Raw genomic sequence first — 21282 nt, 5'->3', positions numbered from 1 at the left:
ATTTCCCAAACATAAACTCTTATAACTGTAATAGTCTCTTTTTTAGTTAGTAAAAGTGTAAAACTAGTACACAAAGCGTTGGGTGCGATAAAATTGAACGAAAAATATAATCCAATTTCCCTCTAACAAAATCGATTGCGGACTCAAACCCTCGCAACAAACACAAACAATAAATTGTGATGTGTCGAAAGGATTGCGTTGCGAATTTTATCCCTTACTAAATAGACAGTACACGAAGAACGTTAACCTCGCATCGTGACAAACAAGGGGCAGCTGCAACACACACAACAAAAACAACAAAAACAAAACCTCCATCCAGTCCAAAACCAGCCCATGCACACTGAGCAGCTTTTCAGCTAAACGTTTGCCCGCTGCAAATATGCATTCGCCGGGTGCATTCCATCCAACGTGTCCCTCAACCCACACACAAAAAACGTGAGAACGAAAATATGTCAAACCAAACGTTGAAAATATGTATTTTACGCGGTGCGCCACACACCACACGCCAATCGCTCCCCTGCGATTGGGAGGACATGGATGCGAAGCTTCCAGCGGCAGGGCACACGAATATCGCGTGTGCATTCAACCAGCAGCCGCAAAGTGCACTTTTGCAAACCGTTCACGCTCACAAAAGTCACGTACAGGCTGGCTGCAAGGGGGTTCGAAGAAAGCTGAAGAACGCACACACACACACACACACACACACACACACACACACACACACACACACACACACACACACACACACACACACACACACACACACACACACACACACACACACACACACACACACACACACACACACACACACACACACACCCATCCAGCATCACCCACATCGAAGCTTTCGTTCTATTCATGCCTTTTTCGTTTTGCTTTTGCCTGGTCCTTGCCTCTCTCCTTTACATTGTTTGTTGTATTTACCATCGCAAAGATAGACAACAATGCTGAAGAGAAAATAATAATGGTCCTGCGAGCACCACTCGGCAGAGCACCATCATCATCATCATCATCATCACAATCATTGCCGTGGCCGGAGAATGGGTACGGGGAGTCGTCGAAAAGCGTCGTCGAAAAGCGTCGAGTTCGTAGCGAAAAATGCTTCATTCCCAGGTCGGGATAATATTTGCCCTTTTTGGCCGTATTTAACAAAACGCAAACCGTCGCCGCAGGCCGCCCCTTCCATTCAACCCCTTCGCGTGTTGCGTTGCGAGTAGCGCGCATGGGAAAATAAAATAGATCCTACTGGGGGATCGCCGTTTTTTTTTTCTTTCCTTCTTTACTCTCTTGCTCTGTATGCTAACGTTCAGCATCCCAGAACCAAACCAACAACATCGAGCTTTTGCTTCATTCAACCATTTCAAGCCGTTATTTTTGACCTCACAGTATGGTGGTGGTTTGTGGCGAGGTAACAGCAGCCGCAGCAGCAGCAGCAGTGACTGAATGTCAAGAATGGAAAGCTCGAAAGGATTAACCTCAAACCTGACATAGTTGCAGTTGTGTGAGTTTATCTTTCGTACGTTGGGAATGCTTTGAGTTCGTGCAAAAACTGTTTTTTTATAAGGAAAGTCATTCCTGCAAGCGGGAGTAAGTTGTGTAAAAAACACTAAAAATCGAACTTCTGCATAAAGGGATTAGATTATGTTAAACAACAGCGATGCAGTCCTTTAAAAATCCATTAAAAATTTTAAAAAAATAACATCGTTTTTATCCCAAAAGACTGAACAAACGGCACGTTCATGCAATTCGTGTAAAGAAGTGACTGTTGCAAATAAAATTACTGCACTTCCCCCTTCGCCAGACTCGCCACTCAACAACTCCATCGAGAGCATCGTGCAGTCGTCATCCGTGCAGACGTACAACTTTCTTTCCCCTTTCCCCATCGCCGTTCAATTTGCATTCTCAGCTTATCGCGACACTCGGCAGCTCTACGCTCACCTGCGCAGCCAGCACCAATTCGCAGTGTCCAATTGTCTCTCGACGGTGAAAAGTCAACCTTCAACTTTTATCGCGCGATAAAATTACTGTGCCTGTGAAAAATGAGCCAAAGGAGAGAGGTGATTAGGTTGAGGGAGGGGAAGGAGGGGGGAGGAATTACAGTGCTCCACACCAGCAGCTTCCCCCGATAAACTTTGGCGTCACTTTAAAGTCATCCTGTCGGTGAAGTTATTCATTATGATTTCGCCCAGGCCCGTGTCGTGGCGGGAACCGTGGCACGGACACATTTGTTTGCATCAAGCATCAAGCGCCAGCAGCAGACCAGAAATGCACCGCCACGGAACTTGCCCATGCTTTTCCCCTCTCACGGCCACCGCCCATCACCACGTGGGCAAATAAATCGCCCATCGCCCATTCGGGCAACGGGGGTTACAAAAGATAACATGCACCGTGTCGTCTCTGCCTGTCTCCGTTTTTGGTGTTGCCGCCAGCGCCGACGTTTTGGCCCGCTTTCTCTCTGACATGTTCAGTTAGCTTTTAGGAGGAAAAAAAACTATTCATTTCGACGACAGCTTCCCACCCCACCCCGCACTGTGGCGAGGTGATGGGCCGGAGAAAATTTGTTCATTTTTTAAAACCCGCCCGATGCGCGTCATCCTTTGCTGGCCGTTCGCGGGTAAATGGACGATCCAAGCGCAAGCTAGAGGAATGCAGCCTGGGTGTAAGCGCTGGGTGCTGGGGATTGCATTTGTTGCAAAACCACCAATCCACCCTTTCCCCACAACCGGGCGGAGCCCTTTGCAAAGTTAGTTTGTTGGGGGTTGAGCGGACGGCTTCCCGGACGGTTTCAGCTTTGGTCGGTTGTCTTTATCGCGCACGTTCTCCGCCATTCGACCAACCCCAAAAAACAAACCGTTTCCCGTTTCTTTCCCCTTTTCCGCACACCAGTATGAAGCGAAAAGCTTCCACTTTTGCCAGTCACACAAACTGGCACCATAACTCCAAATCGCTTTTCACCAACAGCCAAATCCCTTTTGCTCTCGCGCGGCATTTCTTTGCGCGCAACGTCAAACGGGCGGAAATGGACTATTTATAACAGCCCCATGCACTTTTCCCCTCTCGCACACCCCTTCCTCTCTTCGCTTGTCTAAATTGGGAGAAAAATGCGATGGGGTGAGGCAAATTACCATATTTGTAAAATAAATATCTAATTTGTTTTTTGCAGCAACCGCTCCGCAGCGCTCGAACGCTATACACCATCGTATCTCGCATATGGGAAATAAGAAATAACTGCACATCAACATGGTGCATAGCCAAGGTTTTTATTCTTCTCATTCTCTCTCTCTCTCTCTTTCCTAACGTACAGTTGGTGCATATTTTAGCAGCAAGCTTTTTGTGTGGTATTAATTTATTTCATTGCTCCACTGTAACAGGTCCTCGGTTGGGTGCCCTTGCATGGCTGCACTCATTGCATTGCGCTTTGTTGGGTCCATGTTTGTTTAACCCTCGTCTCAGACATGCCCTTTTTGTGTTGAAGATAGTGTTTTAAATTCAGAACTAAATTAAATACAATTCACATCCAATTTCAATCAATGACATTCAAAGCAACAGTAATGTCCAATGTCATATCAGACCTTCGCCACTCATCTTCATCATAACAGTCGGTCGACGTACTATCTGCCTGCACTTCACCAAGCGGTACAAATACTTTCGACACCAAAAAACTATTGCACACCTGCGACAAACAGCGACGCAACAAATCGTTTTCCGGGGGGAAATTGTATTTAAATTTTAAGCAAATGCCACATCGCCCTTCTTCCCACATGCCACCACCAGGCAGGTACTGGGAGGGGCAGACATTTTAATGAAACTTTGCTCTCTATTTTTCCGTAGCTTTGCGCCACCCGCAAAACTCTAAACAACAGCTCCATCACCAATGACACTCCCGGCGGGCATCGTTGCGACAAAAAGAAGGGATTGTCCGGCAACGCCGATCCAATGTACACCATGTGAGGAGAGAGAGAGCGAGAGGGAGAGAAAGAGAGAGGTTATACACACACACACAGTTCCACCTTTTCGATAACACAAAAATCATGTGAGCTCCCCCGCTTGGGTTAAGCTACAAAACCCGAACCCGTGGTGCAGTGGTGTTAGGGCTGCATGTTTTTAGCTCACCGAATCGCAAATAAATGAGTCATGTGCACCGAAAGCGTGTGCCCTTTGCCTCCTTACAAGCAGTGTGTGTATGCTAGTGGTCCGATGTGGTCCCTGGGCCGGATGTTCGCAACCATCTACAGCCAAACTACACCTGGGGGGGATGCGTTTCCTGGGTGGCGCTAGGCAACCCCGGCCAAGGAGAGGTTGAGAAATACACTCCCCCGCCTCCCCTCACAGACGACCGCAGGGACCGGGAGGGGAGGCTCGTACGTGTTGGAGAATATTTGCAATTTTATAAATGGCAACTTTCGGCAATGTTGCCGTACGCCAGGCCAAGCCGGGGGCTGGGTGTGCGCTCTAAAGCCTCGGCGTTGGGGGAACAAAACACGCCACAGCAGGACACTTTCGTAGCTTTTTAAGCATTCCGAACCTTTAAACAATAACCCATTCTGCAATCAGTCCCCACAGGGTCGGAAGGTACGCCCGAGGAAAGAAGGTTCTGCCGTGGTGGAACCGTGTTGCTCTGGTGGATACCTCCACCAGGCAGCTTCCTTTATTTCGCTACTCACACCCACACTCACGTGCTTTAATTTAGCGAAAGCTTCGTACGAGGGCGATAGTTCCCCCAGTCTAACCCAGCAAATGGGTTTCCACGAAAACGTTTTTCCTAATTTGAATTGTCAGGACGGGATGAAGTATTTCAATTTACCGTAAATGAAATTCGGCTCGGTAAAGTTCCATTCCGGGCGCTAAAGAGCGCTCTCAACGGGGCATGGTAGTGCTTTCTCCCACAGCCAGCTGTTGTTGTGTGGTTTAAATTGTTCCTTGTTTGGTTATTTATTTATTTTTTTGCTTTTTATTCTTGCAGGCGAAACCAAAAGAGGTACTAAAAAGATTATTGGAGGATTTAGAAATGCCAAAAAGAGACATTTTCTACACTCTTTATTAATAGAAACTTGGTGCTCATGGTTTTACTTAATTTTTACCACATCTTTTTCCCGTAGAAAAACTAACATTTGCTCATTCTTTTGCATCATCAGTTAATGATTTGCTCCATGGATGACTTGCGCTCTCCGACACAATTTCTTGTTGTTTTGTGTTTTGCCACTACGAGGTTACTAAACCTCTAAGGTAATAAAGGACATTACAGGTACACCAACAAACACTACACTACAGAAAAAAAGCTAGTCATAAAATTCAATTGCTCCACATTTTCTAAACCTTCCCGCAAACAGGCAACATAATAAAGGCACTTGGAAAAACCAATCCTACGACCCCGTAACGGCGTGTACCTGTGTGCTAATGCTTTCTTCTTAAAGCCGCCGCACGCATTGCAACAATAATCTCCCTCACCCACCGGCGACCCATCCCTCCTATCATCCTTATCGTCATTTAAATGGCATCCCAAAATCATAATCTCTCCCCCTCGTACAAAGCTGGTACCAGCCAATCTCCCCAACCCCTTCCCACGAGGCACGAGCGGCAGGCAGGTGCCAACACCGATTAGCACGGGGTTTCACGAACCACACTTTCACCGCACACCACACAACACACACACACCTCTCCGTTGCTCTATCTCTGGCAAGGCAAGGCGACACCGAAAGCACAGAAAGAAACCGCGCACCATTATTGTCCACACGCGCCGCCCGCTCACTCGTTTTCGGGGAAATTTAAATTGAAATCCACGAGACCGCACTGCCTGCTGGTTTTTAAAGGGCGAACGTCAATTTAATGAAAATTTAATTGACCTCGAAAGGCGATGGCGTTTGCCGTGGGCGCGCGCTTGCGGATAAAGAAGCTTCCCTCTCTGTGTGTATGTGCATGTGCTTGTTTCAGGGGCGGGCTCCCCGGGGTGACTACTTCCGGTCGTTTTCTTGCCCGTGCTTCGTTAAACTCCCAAAACGGTGACCGGTATATATCCTTGGAAACGGGGCGAAAGCTTAGATTAAAGTTCAACGGTTCGGTTTGAAAAACGCACAAAAAGCGTCACTAAAGCGCTTCACAGTTTGATTTGACCATTTTCTTTCAGGGATTTTCTGTCGCTCTCTCTCTCTCTGTCGTTTTGCCGCTCTCTTTTCGCGAATGGAAAAACGCGTAGTAAAGCGTGATGTAGTCCGTTTTCCACAAGCCATCAGATCCGGTAGGTTCTTTTTTCTTGCTTTTCCGCCTTCGAGCGCCTGTCACCCTGCCGTGGGCCTTAGTACTTTATGAAGTTCCATTGTAGGTAGTTCTGTTGTTTCGCAGTATTCGGAGCAAGGCTCTATATATTTTTTTATCTTACCACATTAAGCTTTCCACGGATCATCCCCTCGTCAGCGGCTCTACCGGAACAGTCCCACGAGTACAGTCTTCTCACGCCACGCAAAGTTCACTTTAACATGTTCACGCAAAAGGCACACAGTTTGCGTTGGTTCATATCCCCCCCCCCTTCCCCTCGTCCCTCGGCCACAACAACGTGAGGTGAGCAAAGAAACTCGCGTTAAATCAAAGCAACTACCGAAGGGAAATGAAAACACTCTACCTGCCGCCTGGGAAGCCCCATAAGAACGAGCGGCGCACAAGCGGAAAGATATTTAAATAATTCAAGATTTCCGTTTTCGTGGTCCAAATTAAGTCTAGGTGATTGCAGCTACAGTTCCTTACTTAGCGGTACGATAGCATAGCAAAAGGAAATGAGACAGAATTGGACTTACAAGGGAGCTGTATGTTGGCTTTTTTTAAAGGACTTTCATTCTTGAAACCCGCGCTTCAACGTACGCTTAATGAGTGTGTATTAGTCGATGCCGTCTAGTTTTGTCTTTCCTATTTTAGTAGGTATTACTGAAGAATACTTTAGGCTGGAATTTAATTAAACAAGTGTAGTGTAAAGCATGCAAATAATCATTTTTTTCCAACTTTAAACACGCATTGTTTCTAATTTTGAGCAAATTGTCTCGTCAAATTCCGTCTGTTCAGCGAGTCCATCCGGCAAACAGAAACTGATTGGATAGAATTCGATCTGGTAGATGGCATTTGGTGCAATAGCTGCAGGACATGGATGTAAATAATAAGCCAACATAATTTAAAGAAACTTGTAGTGCGTAGTCTGTACGTAGAAAAACACAACGAACAGAACGTTCGTAATGTCCATTAATTTATGTTCTGTTAAATCAGTTTAATCATTGCATTTTATGTTACACCTTTCCGTTTTCCCATTCTGCGCGGTGTTTGCTGAATCTGGTCCAGTTGAACTAACAATCACCATAATAAACCCAATTATCTTCCGTCCGGGGCCTGCCGCTACCAACGCAACGGTTACAGAGTGTGGCTCGCGATGAAAATGAAGTGATGGAAAATTAACGCTTTGATCACTCGCACCGGCCCCACACACGGGCACCACACACACACACCTCACTGCAACTATCTCGCCCCGTGTGTCCACCCGGTGGCAGAAGAAAAAATAAATAAATAAAAATAAATTCAATAATCATCCGCTTCGTAAATTGCTATTGCTGTGATTTCCTGATTTTTATTTGCCCCATTTCGCTGCCATAGTGCGCCCCGGGGCCTGTGCTTTATCACCTGCCTGTCTCCTGTTGTTTCGTGAAATTTGATGACGACCTGCAACCTCGCCAGTAAGGGGTGGACGGACCAGACATATGCCCCGCGCGCGCCAGATTTTGCACATCAAACGCCAAATTACATTGTCTCCCGTCCGTTCAACCGATCATGCGTAAATGACGCACTGGCTACTAGAGTGGCATCGTTTCGGCTCGATGCTCCATGTGAGCTATGTGCAACATATACTTTTTTTCTCTCCTCTTCCATGCGGCAAATTAGTCAACAAACTCCACCCGACCGGGAATGCCTATACACATCCTCCCTCACGCACAAAAGCGTGTGTGTGTGTGTGTGTGTGTGGCGGAAGCGTTCAAATAATTTGTTACCATAAAATTCACACAAATTAATTAAGCCACGATTGGATGCAATTAATAATTGATTAAATTCAAATTAATTGTGCGACGGATCCATAAGGGTATAGGGGACTGACCGCGGCACGATGTCTGAATAATGCAGCTCTAGCTGTCCGCTTCAATCGCAGAACTATATCGGTTGAAATGTGGATTTTTTATTTTGTACGATATCACTAATAAGTTAAAGAACCTAAATTCATTTAAACAATCTATTTGATTTTGTCACACACCATCATAGCTGTTGTGCACGGTTAATACCACCAGCACCGGTATATGCGTTTTTCAACATGTATGGACAATAATTCGTAATTACACATTGCGGACCTCTGCCACCTCATCTATGTTGGGATGCAATTTTGGATGCTCAATCAATCACTTATTATTATTATTATTATTATTATTATTATTATTATTATTATTATTATTATTATTATTATTATTATTTATTTAAATTTGTTGGCCTCTAGGGTTTTACAAATGTGTTCTTATAATCTAGGGAAACATAAGGGATGAGGATTCACGAAGACGGGAGCGGAATTGGGAAACTGGGACGTTGAAGTCGAATAGGAGATATGAATCGTTGAAGGCAGAAAGAGCGCGCAAGAAAGGGTCATTCTGGCCATGACGAGTTTGGCGGGCAGGAATAAGGAGCGGGGGTCGGTCACGAAGACGACGTGAGGGGGCATAGATAGGAATCGAGGATAGGAGGGCGGGAACATCCAAGTCATTGGAAAGGAGGCAGGCAATGAAATATGACTGGATGTGATAAATGCGCGTTCTTAATGTCTCTAGCCCGAGCAAACGGCATCGGATAGGATACGAAGGAATTCGATCCGATCGTCCAAGAAAACGACGGATAGCGACACGAGTGAATTTCCGCTGGATTCGTTCGATCCTATCGACCAGTGTTAGGCCGGCAGGCCACCAAACTACCGACGCATTTTCAAGTATCGGGCGGACCCAACAGCAGTACAGGGACTTTAAACACATGGGATCAGTGATCTCAGAGGACATACGAATAATGAGACCGAGCATTTTATTGGCCTTATTAAGGGTGATTTCGATGTGTTCTTGGAACGAGAGTTTCTCGTCGATCCACACTCCAAGGTCCCTTGTGACAGTAACTCTGTTAAGTACAGTATCACAAAGAACGTAATCGTGCTCGATCTTATTGGACGAGCGGCCATATGAAATCACACAACATTTATCCGGAGACAGACTAAGACCGTTAGAGTTACACCAAACATTAAAACAATCTATGTAATCCTGTAGACGCGCACAATCAGTTAACGAGGTCACTGGAAGGAAAATTTTGATGTCGTCAGCGTAAAGCAAACAACCATCAGGAGGAAGAACATTAACACAATCGTTGATAAACAGTATGAAAAGTAGGGGACTAAGTACGCTGCCTTGGGGTACCCCAGAAGAGGCAATAAAAGGCTCGAAAAAACTATTTTCGACTCTGACCATTCCATTGCATTGACTTGCATTGCTGCTGACATATACTGACGAAACATTACAATTTCAATACACAGCGCATCATAATCATCTCGGGCTTCAATTCCGCAACCAACACAACCCCACTTGAGTTGATAAAAAAAAACACACAAACACTCACACACACACACACACACAAGAAACATTGAAACCTTGAAAAGGGAAGAAAGAACACGCATTGCCCCGTTCAATTATAGCTTTCAAGTCCAGGTCGGTCAAAAATTGCTCACCATTGCGTTTACACCCTCTGCCACGGCAAACACACAAGCGCGCACACTCACATCGTTACAGCATCATACAATTTCCACCAGTTACCAGGTCATTCGGGGTTGCCGTGCATTTAATTAACCAACCGGCGGCGGCGGTGGCACTGGTTTTGTTTCGGTGGCTGGAAAAACCGGGCCACCTCTGCCAGGTTAGGTGTGAGTGGTGGCAGCGAGTGTGGTTCGAGATTTTTCCCTCCAGCATTCATTTTGGGACACAAGCCCCAGATGATGAGCAATCGGTGCCACCAACAGCAGACACACGCTATGGGAAAATAAGATCATTTTTGCGTGTTTTTTGTTGCCCGTATCGTGCCTGTCAACGAACCCATCTTTCTCATCGGTCGGTTGCCGCTATGATGCGGTTGCCGTACTGTACCCTGAAAAGAAGGGAGTTTTGTCTTGGTAATGATCAATCTTTACCACAAACCTTTACACTAAAAGCACACCCACCCAGTTCAACCGGTTCAAGGTGCCAAAGCTGAAGAAAACTGGAACGCATCATCTCAATTGCCATTTCACCTTCACATGTCATTTCACACGTCACAGTGAAGCGGTGATGAATCGAGCGGTTGCGTTGCGAAAAGCATCCCACAGCGTTTCGATTCGATCGACTTGTGGTCTCGTTGGTCAATATATACAATTTGTGTTGCTTCGTGTTGTTATGTTTCTTCTCCTTTCGGCATCAATTTGCTGTTAAATAACATGACATTTTAGGTCGAAATGTCACGGCTGTGTGTAGTGGCATCCGGGCAGAAAGCGATATTGCTGACCATACACCGAAACACACGGACACACTAATGAGTGAACAATTTTGGTCGGATTTTGTAAAATCGCTCATTTTTTTAATGCCCACAAATATTGCAAAACAATACCACCCCGCTCTTTGAAAAGTCCAAAAACAAAAACGATCGCGGTTGGTTCACACCGTTCTTCGCGCGTGTACTGCTGCGGCTGGTGCAATAAACCATCATCATCTTGGCACTTCTGATTGCCGGTTTTTTTTTTTAATTTCCCATCCCCATGAAGAGTCTTTGCATTTGTGTCAGCGGCTCCATTGAGTTCTTCCCTGTGAATCAATTGTTTGTCCTCTCGTTTCTCACGCCAGACACTCGGCTGATTGCGCATTTGCGTGAGGAAGGGATTTATGAAATAAAGTACATTTTTTAATATTGTGAAACCAGCACGGGGTTAAACACGCTACCACTGCTGCTCTGACTGTGACGCTGCACTTGAGGCGCCGTCAATAGCCATGCTCCAAATTCTGCCAGCAGCTAAACACAGCGACAACGCACGCATTGTGCGTAATCACACTCTTGAGCCCATCACAAATGCTTCACCGTAGACGATCACCCGACGGGATCGCGCCCCAGGGGTAATCTTTGCTGACGACCCAAAACAAACAAACCACACCTCTCATGTCCCAACATACAACCCAATTCCTTTTGCAGTCATTTTCGAGTGGAGCTCCACGTTGCATAACAACGACCGGAGAATGGGGGAGCGCAGAAGAAATATCAAAAACCAAACCATTCATCATACACGGCAAACACACACACACAAATGATGCTCCTGCAAGTAACGTGCATAATGAAAAGCCGAAACGACCAAGCACCAAATCACGACGTTCAACCGCCCCATTTCCAATTAACTAAACGTGAAAATGCGGGATGATCGTTAATTCCGATCACGCTTGTACGTACCGCCCGCTGTGATGGTGCCGCACGCGAAGCGAAAAGCAAAAGGAAAGCCAAATGCAGCGCGCACAGGTCGATGAAAGGATTCCTTCCCCGTGGTAAGCCTCTTATAGTTCCAGCTCGCTTTTATTTCCTTCCATTTCAAAATGGAATCATTTCACCTGAAGTGCAGAAAATGGTTTCTCGCAGCACTTTCCCAGAAGCGCAGTTTTTTTTTAATTTGAGTTTATATCTTTCCGAGCGAAAACACCTCGAACAGGGGGAAAATTATTTTATTCACGTTTAGCGCACTAGTACATCATCCTCTCGACTGACTTAATTAGTTGCAGCGTGTTTGCCACCACTCCAGTGCGCTGGCCCGAGTCCAGACTGCACTGAGCTTGGTTTTGCATTTTGTGCACGGGGAAAATAATGAGAGAGAGAGAGAGAGAGAGAGAGGTAGCAGGAATCCGTCTTTTCCACCAACAGACGGCTTACCGCAAAGCAATGAGCAGCGTAAATATGTGTTTTCCTCTTAAGAATTAACAATGGTTTCAAGAGAAAGACTCTGATGGTGTTTATGCACAAGCTGCACATCCAGTGCAATAGAATAAAGCAAACTCTAAGTGAAGCCATTTTCAATGTATTAACGGTATGAAGTTCTCTGTAGGATTTGCAACAGTCATAATGCGCTCGTATATTACTCAAAGAGAGCTTTAATCAAAACGACATAATACGACATTTGTTTCAATATTAATGGGAAAAGTCGTTTTCTAGCGCCATTGCACCAAACCACCAATTGCGTAGCACACTGCTACAATCTCGTTCGGCGAACGTAATCAACGGACACTCCACCCATCAGTCATCAGGTTATCTTAGATCGAAATGGCAACATACGAGGCAGAGCATTAATACTTTTTTTTGCTCCTACTGCCTGCTAACCTAACAACGAGAGCAATGCGCCATAACGCATCATCCACAAAAGCGACAAACGGGCAAAAACTATGTGAACGATTCTTTACTGTCATTGCTAGAGTAACCTGACGATTGTACTGTTTTATCGCACGTTTAACCTATCTTCTAGCAAAAACGAGTCCACTAGGTTCGTACTAATTTGCTGCCACCGTTTGGCACACCAATGGGAAATGCCACACAAAGAGCTTTCAAACGAAAAATAATACACTTTCCGCAAAAAAAGAACAACGGTTTTGTGGGCATTTTTATTAAATTTTACCGATTTTTCGCTGTTATTACACTTTTATGCTTTCCCGAGCTCCCGCGTGAGCCAGATTTCTCCGAACTCCGTTCGTACGTAATGATGACACTTCCCAGAATGCTATTATTATTATCATTTCGGTTTGGTTGTATTGGTTGTGGGTGCCTACAACCCGGTCGACAGAGAGATCTCTCTCCCGTCCTCCCAGGGTTTTTCGGGACGCGGATTGATTACACGCTTTTCCTGGCACACGGCGATAACGCATCGCTAGGCTCCTGAGAAGAACAAAAAAAAACGCACAACTCATTCGCCCACCAGTCATCGTTGATCGGCCATTTTTATCGCAGCACTTTCTGGTTGGTTGAACAGTTTTCAATCACAACCAACCGCCGAGGTTTGCCCGGAAGTGCATTTCAACGTCAACGACGAAAGATGCTGCTGAATTGTACAGATTTCCTTATCGAAAGCGATTCTTGTAATTTTGGCTAGAAAGCTTCCACAATTCCCATCCCGATGGCAATAGACCATTGAAGAGCTGTGGTACTCGACAGCACAAAACAAGAACAACGCTTAAATAGCTCCCAGCACGCCGGAAGGGTAAATGGATTGGAATGCAGAAGAATGCTCCTTCATAGAACCCAATAAAAATGGAACAAACGGCGCTATAAAAAAAAACCCCGGCCAGTAAGCAATAGCGGCCCAAGTGGTGATGTCTGTGCTTACTTATAGCAATAATAATTTGTTTTTATTAAATTGTGTTAAAAGTTTAAAAAAATCGGTTCACAAATAGCTCAGAACACTGATTTTACCCATCGAGCAGAAATTGAAGAACACACACAGAGAGAATATTTAAAGCGGATTCTAACCAGTGAGACAAATGAGACACGACAGAAATGTTTCACCAACAAACCAACAATAACCAACAATTGGCACCGATTTGCCAATTGTCCCAGCGGGAGTTCCACTCCAAAAAGTGCGGTCCCCGGCGTTATATAACCCATAAAACTGCTGAAACTGTTTTATTCCGACCGGAGTGATGTCCCCCATGTCCCCGAGAGAAGCGTTTCCTTAACCCCGCAATGGCTAGAACACCAACATACCGATGATGCTCGTTGCTGGGAAACATCTACAAAAACTTTATGCTTATCATTAAACACTTTCCGTGTGTATGTGTGTGACCCCTTTGGCATTCCGGATGTGCGCCGAAAAGGTCTCGCGCGTTTGCGTGTTATTTCTGGGGGGGGGGGGGAGATGCTGTTGGGGACTTGGCCATTTCATTCCGTTATTATTCCGCCCAGCGGTGTAAAAGTGAAATTGAATTTGTGTTGTGCGCCCTGGGCGGTCGTAAAACGTGTTTCCAGAACGAGCGCAACTTACCGATCACCAGCGCCGCCAGGATGATCCCGTGCGCTTTCCACGACGCTTGTCCCATCGACATCGTTATTGCTGAGTGAAATGTCTCGTCCACCAATGCGCCAAAGACTGCTGCTGGGCTGGGTTCACTTTCTTCGGTTGCTCCTTTTTTCCTCTTGCTCGGGTTGATCTTTGCTCACGGATTTCACCGTGGGGAGGTTTCACTTTTTCTCACTCGTTAGCGTCGATCTGGGTTTGCGATCTCGATCAGGTTTGCACTTGCACTTCTCACACATGCAGCATCGAATGCACTCACTAGCTGGCATAGATTTGCACACCGGTGCACATTGACACTGACACTCACACACACACACAGACACACAAATTCGATGCTGCAAACTGGTTTATTTTCCTTTTTTTAGCACTTTGCAGCAGCAGATTAATGCTGGTAGTTTGTGAAATTTACTTTTCAAAATAAATAGAGCTGCCGTGTTGAGAGAGGCTGAAATTTAAGCATGTACCCTTTACAAAATCGTTCAATCGTACAATTATTTAGTCCAAAACAAATACGAGAAAAAAGCAAAAAAAAGGAGGCAGAGTATGATGGTTTTTAGGTGAAAAGTTAGCCGAAGCTGCAGCTTCAGCGTTTGTGAAATAATCATTTGCTTTGTTGTGGTATTCAATTTCACATACAAATTGTAACCATCCGCTTGGTTGGTTGGACATTTTGCTGTTTGCGGTTGCAATCACGGTGTGTTGTAGCCTTTAGTTTACTTCCTTCCGGTGGTGGGATTTTTCATCGCCTTTATTTAATTAGATTCTGTGGTTTGGAAATGTGTTACTGGACATTGCACGTTTTGATGGTTTTGGCCTATGAAATGCATCCGGCTTTCCATCCGGTAATGCAATTGAAACTAACAGATATGAAGGAAAATAGGAAAATATGGAAAAAAGACTGATGTTTGTAAGCTTAAATCTAAATTGATTGACGCATCGCCTTCCCCATGGACGAACACGTTTTGAATCCCACCCAAAATGTCACGAAAATAGCGCCATATCGCTGTTGACCCTATGCAAAGGTATTGAAGAGAAGCGCCTTAAGGAGCATGTAATCAAAAGGTTGTAATTCCTTAGCAATGTAAAGCTCAAAAGTAGCCATATTTCCTTTTAAATTATTCGAGCTAATTACTGACTAAAACAAGCTATTGTGTGGATCACTTGCACCAAGCCCACCGTCTATGTTCGGTAACCGATTCTTTGTACAGTGCAAAAATACTACGCAACACAGTAGCAGCAGCAATGAAAATATTACACAAAGCAGCTCGCCTGAGCTGTGTCCTTTTATCGCAAAACAATCGGCAAATCTGCTCCGCGGTACAATCACGTGATAGACAAACAAGTAACACCGCTTACTTTTTACAAATCTCCGCTTCCCTTTAGCTCCCCTACTAAGACTAATGCTTTCGCATTCGCTTTGTCACCAACGACCGGAAGAAAGTAAACAAGCCGCTTATCATCGCGCCATGAGGAACCTAATAGAACAACGGTCAAACGTCTCGATTTCCCACAAAGGTATTAAAAACACAACATACACCCATTCGAATAGACAGACACACACAGGCCCATATTGTGCCGCAGTGACTCAGTTATTAGCCACAGCAGAGAGAGAGAGAGAGAGAAAAAACAAGGAAATGTCTGCGGAAAGGTGAGGATGATTTTTCTTCACTCAATTTAAACTACAGTGACCGCTGAGATGCGAACCGAGGACAAACGAAACCAGGGTAAGGAAAGGGCCAGCTTCCAATCCGATTACTGCCGAGACTAAGAAGGGCTTACAAAGATGGTTGGCCGCGTTTACCCATCCCGCCCAGCGCATCAGGAAAATGTCACACGGTCCGTCATTTTCACTGGCCAGCCGATGTGTGTGTGTGTGTATGTGTGCGTTTGTTAATGTCGGCTGTAAGCTGTTTCCCCCCCAAAACAGCATCTTGTAAGGTTCCCATTTTGGGGTTTGTTGGGTAAAATTGCACTCAATCCCAAGATTAGAAACGGATCGCACACAGTATCACACACACACACACACACGGACAGTTCACTACAGCATTAACAGAACAGAACAGAGAGCACAGAATGCGATGTAGCCCGACAGGAGGGGGATGCTGGTTTAAGGAAGGTCCCGCAGCAAACCACGCACAAGCAACAGCAGGGTAGCCAACCTTACGCGATGTTTGTCACTGCAGTGGCCAAAACGAACTGTGAACCGGGCAGCGCGATCGCGCACGACAGCGAGACCAGTTTTACCGACCGGGGAACAAACCCACGGCAGGCCAGCGTGCGTCGTCTCGGTGGGAATGCGCGACTGTGCGGACCTTTGGTGGGAGTTTGGAGGGTCTCGCTCGCTCGCTCGCTTCTCTCACGCCTTCCATTACGAACATGATCAACAGCTCCCATCTCGTTCATTCCCTTACCCAACACACACAAACACACAGACAGGCAGGCACAGGTATGGGCCCCTCCGGGCAGGCGGAATCTTCTCGGTTCCTCTACTTTGTCCCTTCAGGCGGAGAAACATGCTGCGGTAAACTGCACCGCAGGAGAAATGAAAGAGAACGGGGTGGCGCGGCATGAAAAGCGAATGGCCCGAACGAACGGATCGAGATGAACCACATCGTAGACACAAAGTGAGCCAGCCTGCCTGCTGCTGCTGTTGCATTGGAGCTGCAACAGCACGACGAACCCCGCCGCTGTGCTCTTTCAAGTGATCGTGCTCTTTCGATCTTCATTTCTCTCTTCCTCCTAGTCGCTTCCCCGCTTCCCTCTCATCAACCGAGTGGAGCACGTTTTGCTACAGTTCTGCGGTGCCTTCTGGTGCGGTGCAGCAGAGACCGAGAAGCCCGACTTGCTGGCTTGGGTCCACTCCACGATGAGCGTGGTGACGTTTGGGTTTTTTTAAAGCTTTTTACAAATTTTCCCTTTAAAAAACGAAAAACTAACAACATTTAAATTAATACAGCTTTCAGCATTCACCCCGGCCTTCGACACCAAACGGGGAAGCGCTCCGCTTATCTTAATTTGTTTGTATCTTAATTTCAATCTCCCATTTACACCAGAGAGTATGCCATCAGTTGTTACTTAACATTGCTTACCTTATGTTTTCGGCACCCGAGCCGATTGACAAGCACATCGTTTTAAAAAAAATGCTTTTCTTACGGCTCCAAAAACGGCTCCAACGATGAGCCCACCTCAGAAGCCGGACGGAGAGAGAGAAAGAGAGAGAGAGAGAGAGCACGCGCGAGCGAAATAGGGAGATGCGTGTAAAGCTGCCCGCTCCTCTTGCGTAACCTATTTTCGCACCGTTTTACGAATGGCCAAATAAAGCCGCGATTCCAACAAGCAGCAAGTGAAAGCGAGAGTGATGACGTTTCATGCGCCAAGCCACGAGCGCCACGAGCACCCGCCACACGATGCGCATGCACGAGGCAGCGCGAGATGCGCTTCGAAACGAGACGCTTGATTTGATGCGCGAGCCACTGCTTTCAACCTGCCAGCGGCCTGATATGGGAAACAGACAACAGATTGGAAACGCAACGCGCGCCACCCGATGAGTCATATGCGTCAAGCCGGCCATTCTAAGCACGAAAGAAAAGCGCACGGGGTTGCGCGAAACTTTTTCCTGTTTTTTTTTTGTTTTTGCGACTTTTAACGCACGATGGCATCAGTCTATTGCCGACACCTTGGCAAACATTACATATATATGGTTTGATTTTCTCATCACGGTGTACACGACATGGCGCCCTGCCTTCAGGGTTCGCAGCGAGAGGCTGCAGTCGTTGGGTTGTGTAACGCCAAAGCCTACCCAAAGCAGCGGTGGCGGTGCGTTTTAGTGCGATCTCCTCCAGGTTCGCTTCGCGAGGAGACCGCTGTTTGGCGCGTTTTTGGGAGGGCGCGTCGTTAAGATCATTTACATAATCATGCAACCCAAACACGACCCCCTCCCCCATTGCTAAGCAAAAAAAAAATCAATTTCGATCCCTTCCGGTTTCCGCGGGCGGGGAGTAGTAGCGTTTTGCACAAAGCACGACTGCAACCCGGCAAACGGGCTCCTCTCCGGGGGCAGTAGCACGGCCAAACGGCAGTCTTGGGGTCGCGGTGTGTCTGGCGCGTGAGACGCCTTTCTTTGTCGCTGCAACCGAAGGGGTAAATGGTTGGCCCGGTTCTTCTTAATCTACTTTTTCTTGTTTTTTTTTGTTTTTTTGGTGGCAAAAGTTATATAACTTATTATGGTAAGCAACCTGAAGGAGGAATCGTCAGATTCCAATACCATCTTCGCTTGTGTTCGCAAAATCGTCCGGGGGATGAAGGGCAGAGTTGCCGTGGCGCAGGCTCGGGCTGACATTTAAAACTCCGGCCAACTGGCTGGCTGGCATGTATGAACACGAATGAGGGGGAGAGAGAGAGAGAGAGAGAAAGAGCGAGAGAGAGAGAGAGAGCCATCACTTGCATCAAGCACACCACCAAAGGCAGTAAAAGTGGGGCAGCTGTAAATATGGGAAACTTACATTTAGAATCCAGTTTATTCCCACACACACACACACACGCAGCCTCCTTCCCCGCAGAAGAGGAGGTTTTCTTCACCTTCAATCTCGGTGCGGTAGCTTCATTGCAACGAGCACAAGATTCGTCCGAAAATACCAAAGGATCGTGCAAAGAGTGACTTCAAGCGACGAACCCCGTTCGCATCTGACACCCCATCACGAAGCGATGGCAAACGGCGAGGCAGCCCTCGAAACAAGAATCCGGCAGTCGTTGTCGGTCTGTGTGTATGTGTGTGTGTTTGTGTCTGTGTGCATCTTTTCTCATCTCGATCATTCCCTTGTTCTACGATCCAACGACCTTGAAACGGTGGCGGCTGGCGAAACCTGTGCAACCTGTTACTTCGAGCCTTTAGGACTCGTGCTACTGCATGCCACGGATTTAAAAAAAAAACACGGGATGGGAGAAGGGAATCTTAGTGCGCAATCAAATTCCCACAAACGAATGCAGGCATCAGTCTGGAAAAAAAAACATTCACTAATAGTTAAATTTCTTTGTGTGGTGTGTTGTTGCATTGCACGTACCCGTTAAAAGGTCCAAAGCAACAACAACAAAAGCCACCTGATTCTTCCTTAATGCTTCACACACGGCAACGGATACATACATTGACCTTTCGCCCTCTCCCCCCCCATCGGTTATATCACAGCGTTCGATCGAGAGCGCTCGGTTGCTGCCTCGCCGCAGCTTCTGCCGATCGCTTCTGCTAGCAGCATACCCCAAAAGCGCATGATTGCTTTCCTTTCGCGTGCCCTTTTGCCCTTCAGTAAAGCCCACCCACTGACCTACCTGCTCGCCGGCGGCGGTCCCAATGCGTCTTCGCTCGACGCTCTGCCCTTTGGCACCGTCAACCCATCGCCGGCGACGCGATCGATTCGTTCACCTTCCTTTCGCATGCGGGATTAGATGCGGTATACAGAAAGCAATCTAGAGGGGCAACTGCATTGTGCAACATGCAGTTTGACGGTTGTTGTGTAAAAAAACAAAGGTTACCGAGAAAGCCATAAAACGTTAGTGAAAAGGGAAAGTAAAGCAAAAAAAACACATATCATCAGTCAGCATGAAAGCGAAACGAGAAAAGCTGACACAAAAACACATATTGTTGTAACTACAATGTGTAGCAGGTGTGCTTAAAACTAAACGCCCAAACATAAAACAATCCAAAACAAAACCAAACAAAAAACACACACAAAAAACCCCGAAACCATCCTGCAGTGGCAGTTAATGAGGATAAACAACTCGTCACACGCGCTAAACGAGATGATCCGATAATGGCAGTTAAATAAACAGCCCCCGACCGACTACCGAAATGGCGCCACCAACCCAACCCAATCCAATTAAAACTCCACTCGCTTAGGCACACACGCGCTCTTTTACCTTTCCTTTCGTTGTTTTTTGTTTGACGCTTGACGGCCATCTGCAACTGCACCCCAACCCCAATGATCTAATCACCGGTAAAACCAGCTTTTACGCTTGTGTTAATCAACAACAAAAAATAGCACGTGAAAAAAAACACAAATCACCGCTACAAACAACCCCACAGGAAGGCACACACACGCTTGTCTGATCGGCAGGGGGTCAATAATTGTTATGAAATCAACGCTCCCTCCCGTTGCCGGGTCGAAAGAGAGGTAATTAGTCAGTACTGCACACCAGAATCGATGTTAAAAAATCACTCATACGCACCTGGGGAAAGTAGAAGAAAGTCCAGTGTGCAGCTTCTGTACTGTTTGCAGTCCTCGAAATCCTGTAAATAAATTGTGGATTGGCGTTTGAAGCTGCTAAACAGCTTTAATGATCGCCACTAATTGCAAATCGCATTGTACGATGCTGTCGACGCTGATGACGATGAGCAAACAGCAACCACTGTAACGAACCTGAAAAAAACAACAAGAAATAAAACTATTAACTAAAGTGTTTCAGAGAGGGCAAACAAAAACAGGGCAATCAAATAGGAATTATCTGTCTGTTGAACCCGCTGCCGGGGAATGGAGATTTACCTTTCTCTTCAATTACCATTTGTTTCCAATTCGATTTCAATTATTACACGCTTCCAGCTGCACTTTCTCCCCCTAGTACAACACACTAGCCTACCAGAACGAATTGTTGTCCTCGTGGGTGATCTCTGCTGGCAGGTTTTAAACAAAGGCGCGTTTGCAGAAAATGCATCCAATTCCGGCGCAGTGATTAATAATTGCTATCACACCCGACGCCTTCTCGACCATTTCGTTCCACTTAGTTACACACACACACACACACCGATCATTATGCTGCCACCGTTGCGGATCATAATTATGACATGGTTGTCGCCTTCGCACACACATACAAACACGGCGGGCCAGTCACTTTTCCTTCCTAATCTCATCAATCAGTTATGCCACTCGGCTTTGAGCGGCCATTCAGCAGTAAGACGGAAGGCGGAGCAGGCGGGAAGGAGCGCTTAACGAGTTCGCGAACCGTGTGTGTGTGTTTCCCCCGGCACAACCAAAAGACGGCCATGCCGGCAAATGATGATCGTGTCCGGTTGGGTGTGTGTGTGTGTCCGCGAGCGGGGGGATGAGTGCGAAATCAACCACCCGCGAATGACCGGACCGGAGCACGTGTTTTGTTGTGCATTCAGCGGTTCGGTTGAATGG

The 21282-nt window shown here is 46.5% G+C and overlaps 1 protein-coding gene across 6 annotated transcripts in view; it reads right to left on the bottom strand.

Moving 5' to 3' along the window:
- LOC3290701 (protein obstructor-E) overlaps positions 1-16383 on the bottom strand; it is a 46775-nt gene extending 30392 nt beyond the window's left edge. For 2 of the 6 annotated variants that reach the window (XM_061643403.1, XM_061643408.1), the window contains exons 1-2: positions 16273-16383; positions 14081-14558 (exon numbers count right to left, since the gene is read on the bottom strand). In XM_061643403.1, the coding sequence (XP_061499387.1) occupies positions 14081-14141 (61 nt within the window). In that variant the 5' untranslated portion in view covers positions 14142-14558; positions 16273-16383. The other 4 variants (XM_061643405.1, XM_061643407.1, XM_061643406.1 and 1 more) reach the window with 4 other exon arrangements.
- Positions 16384-21282: the final 4899 nt, after the last annotated feature.

Source organism: Anopheles gambiae, chromosome 2, assembly GCF_943734735.2.
Source record: "Anopheles gambiae chromosome 2, idAnoGambNW_F1_1, whole genome shotgun sequence".
NCBI classification, from domain to species: Eukaryota; Metazoa; Arthropoda; class Insecta; order Diptera; family Culicidae; genus Anopheles; species Anopheles gambiae.
Note: the sequence above shows the minus strand (reverse complement) of the source record. Positions and strands in the feature narration are given on the sequence as shown.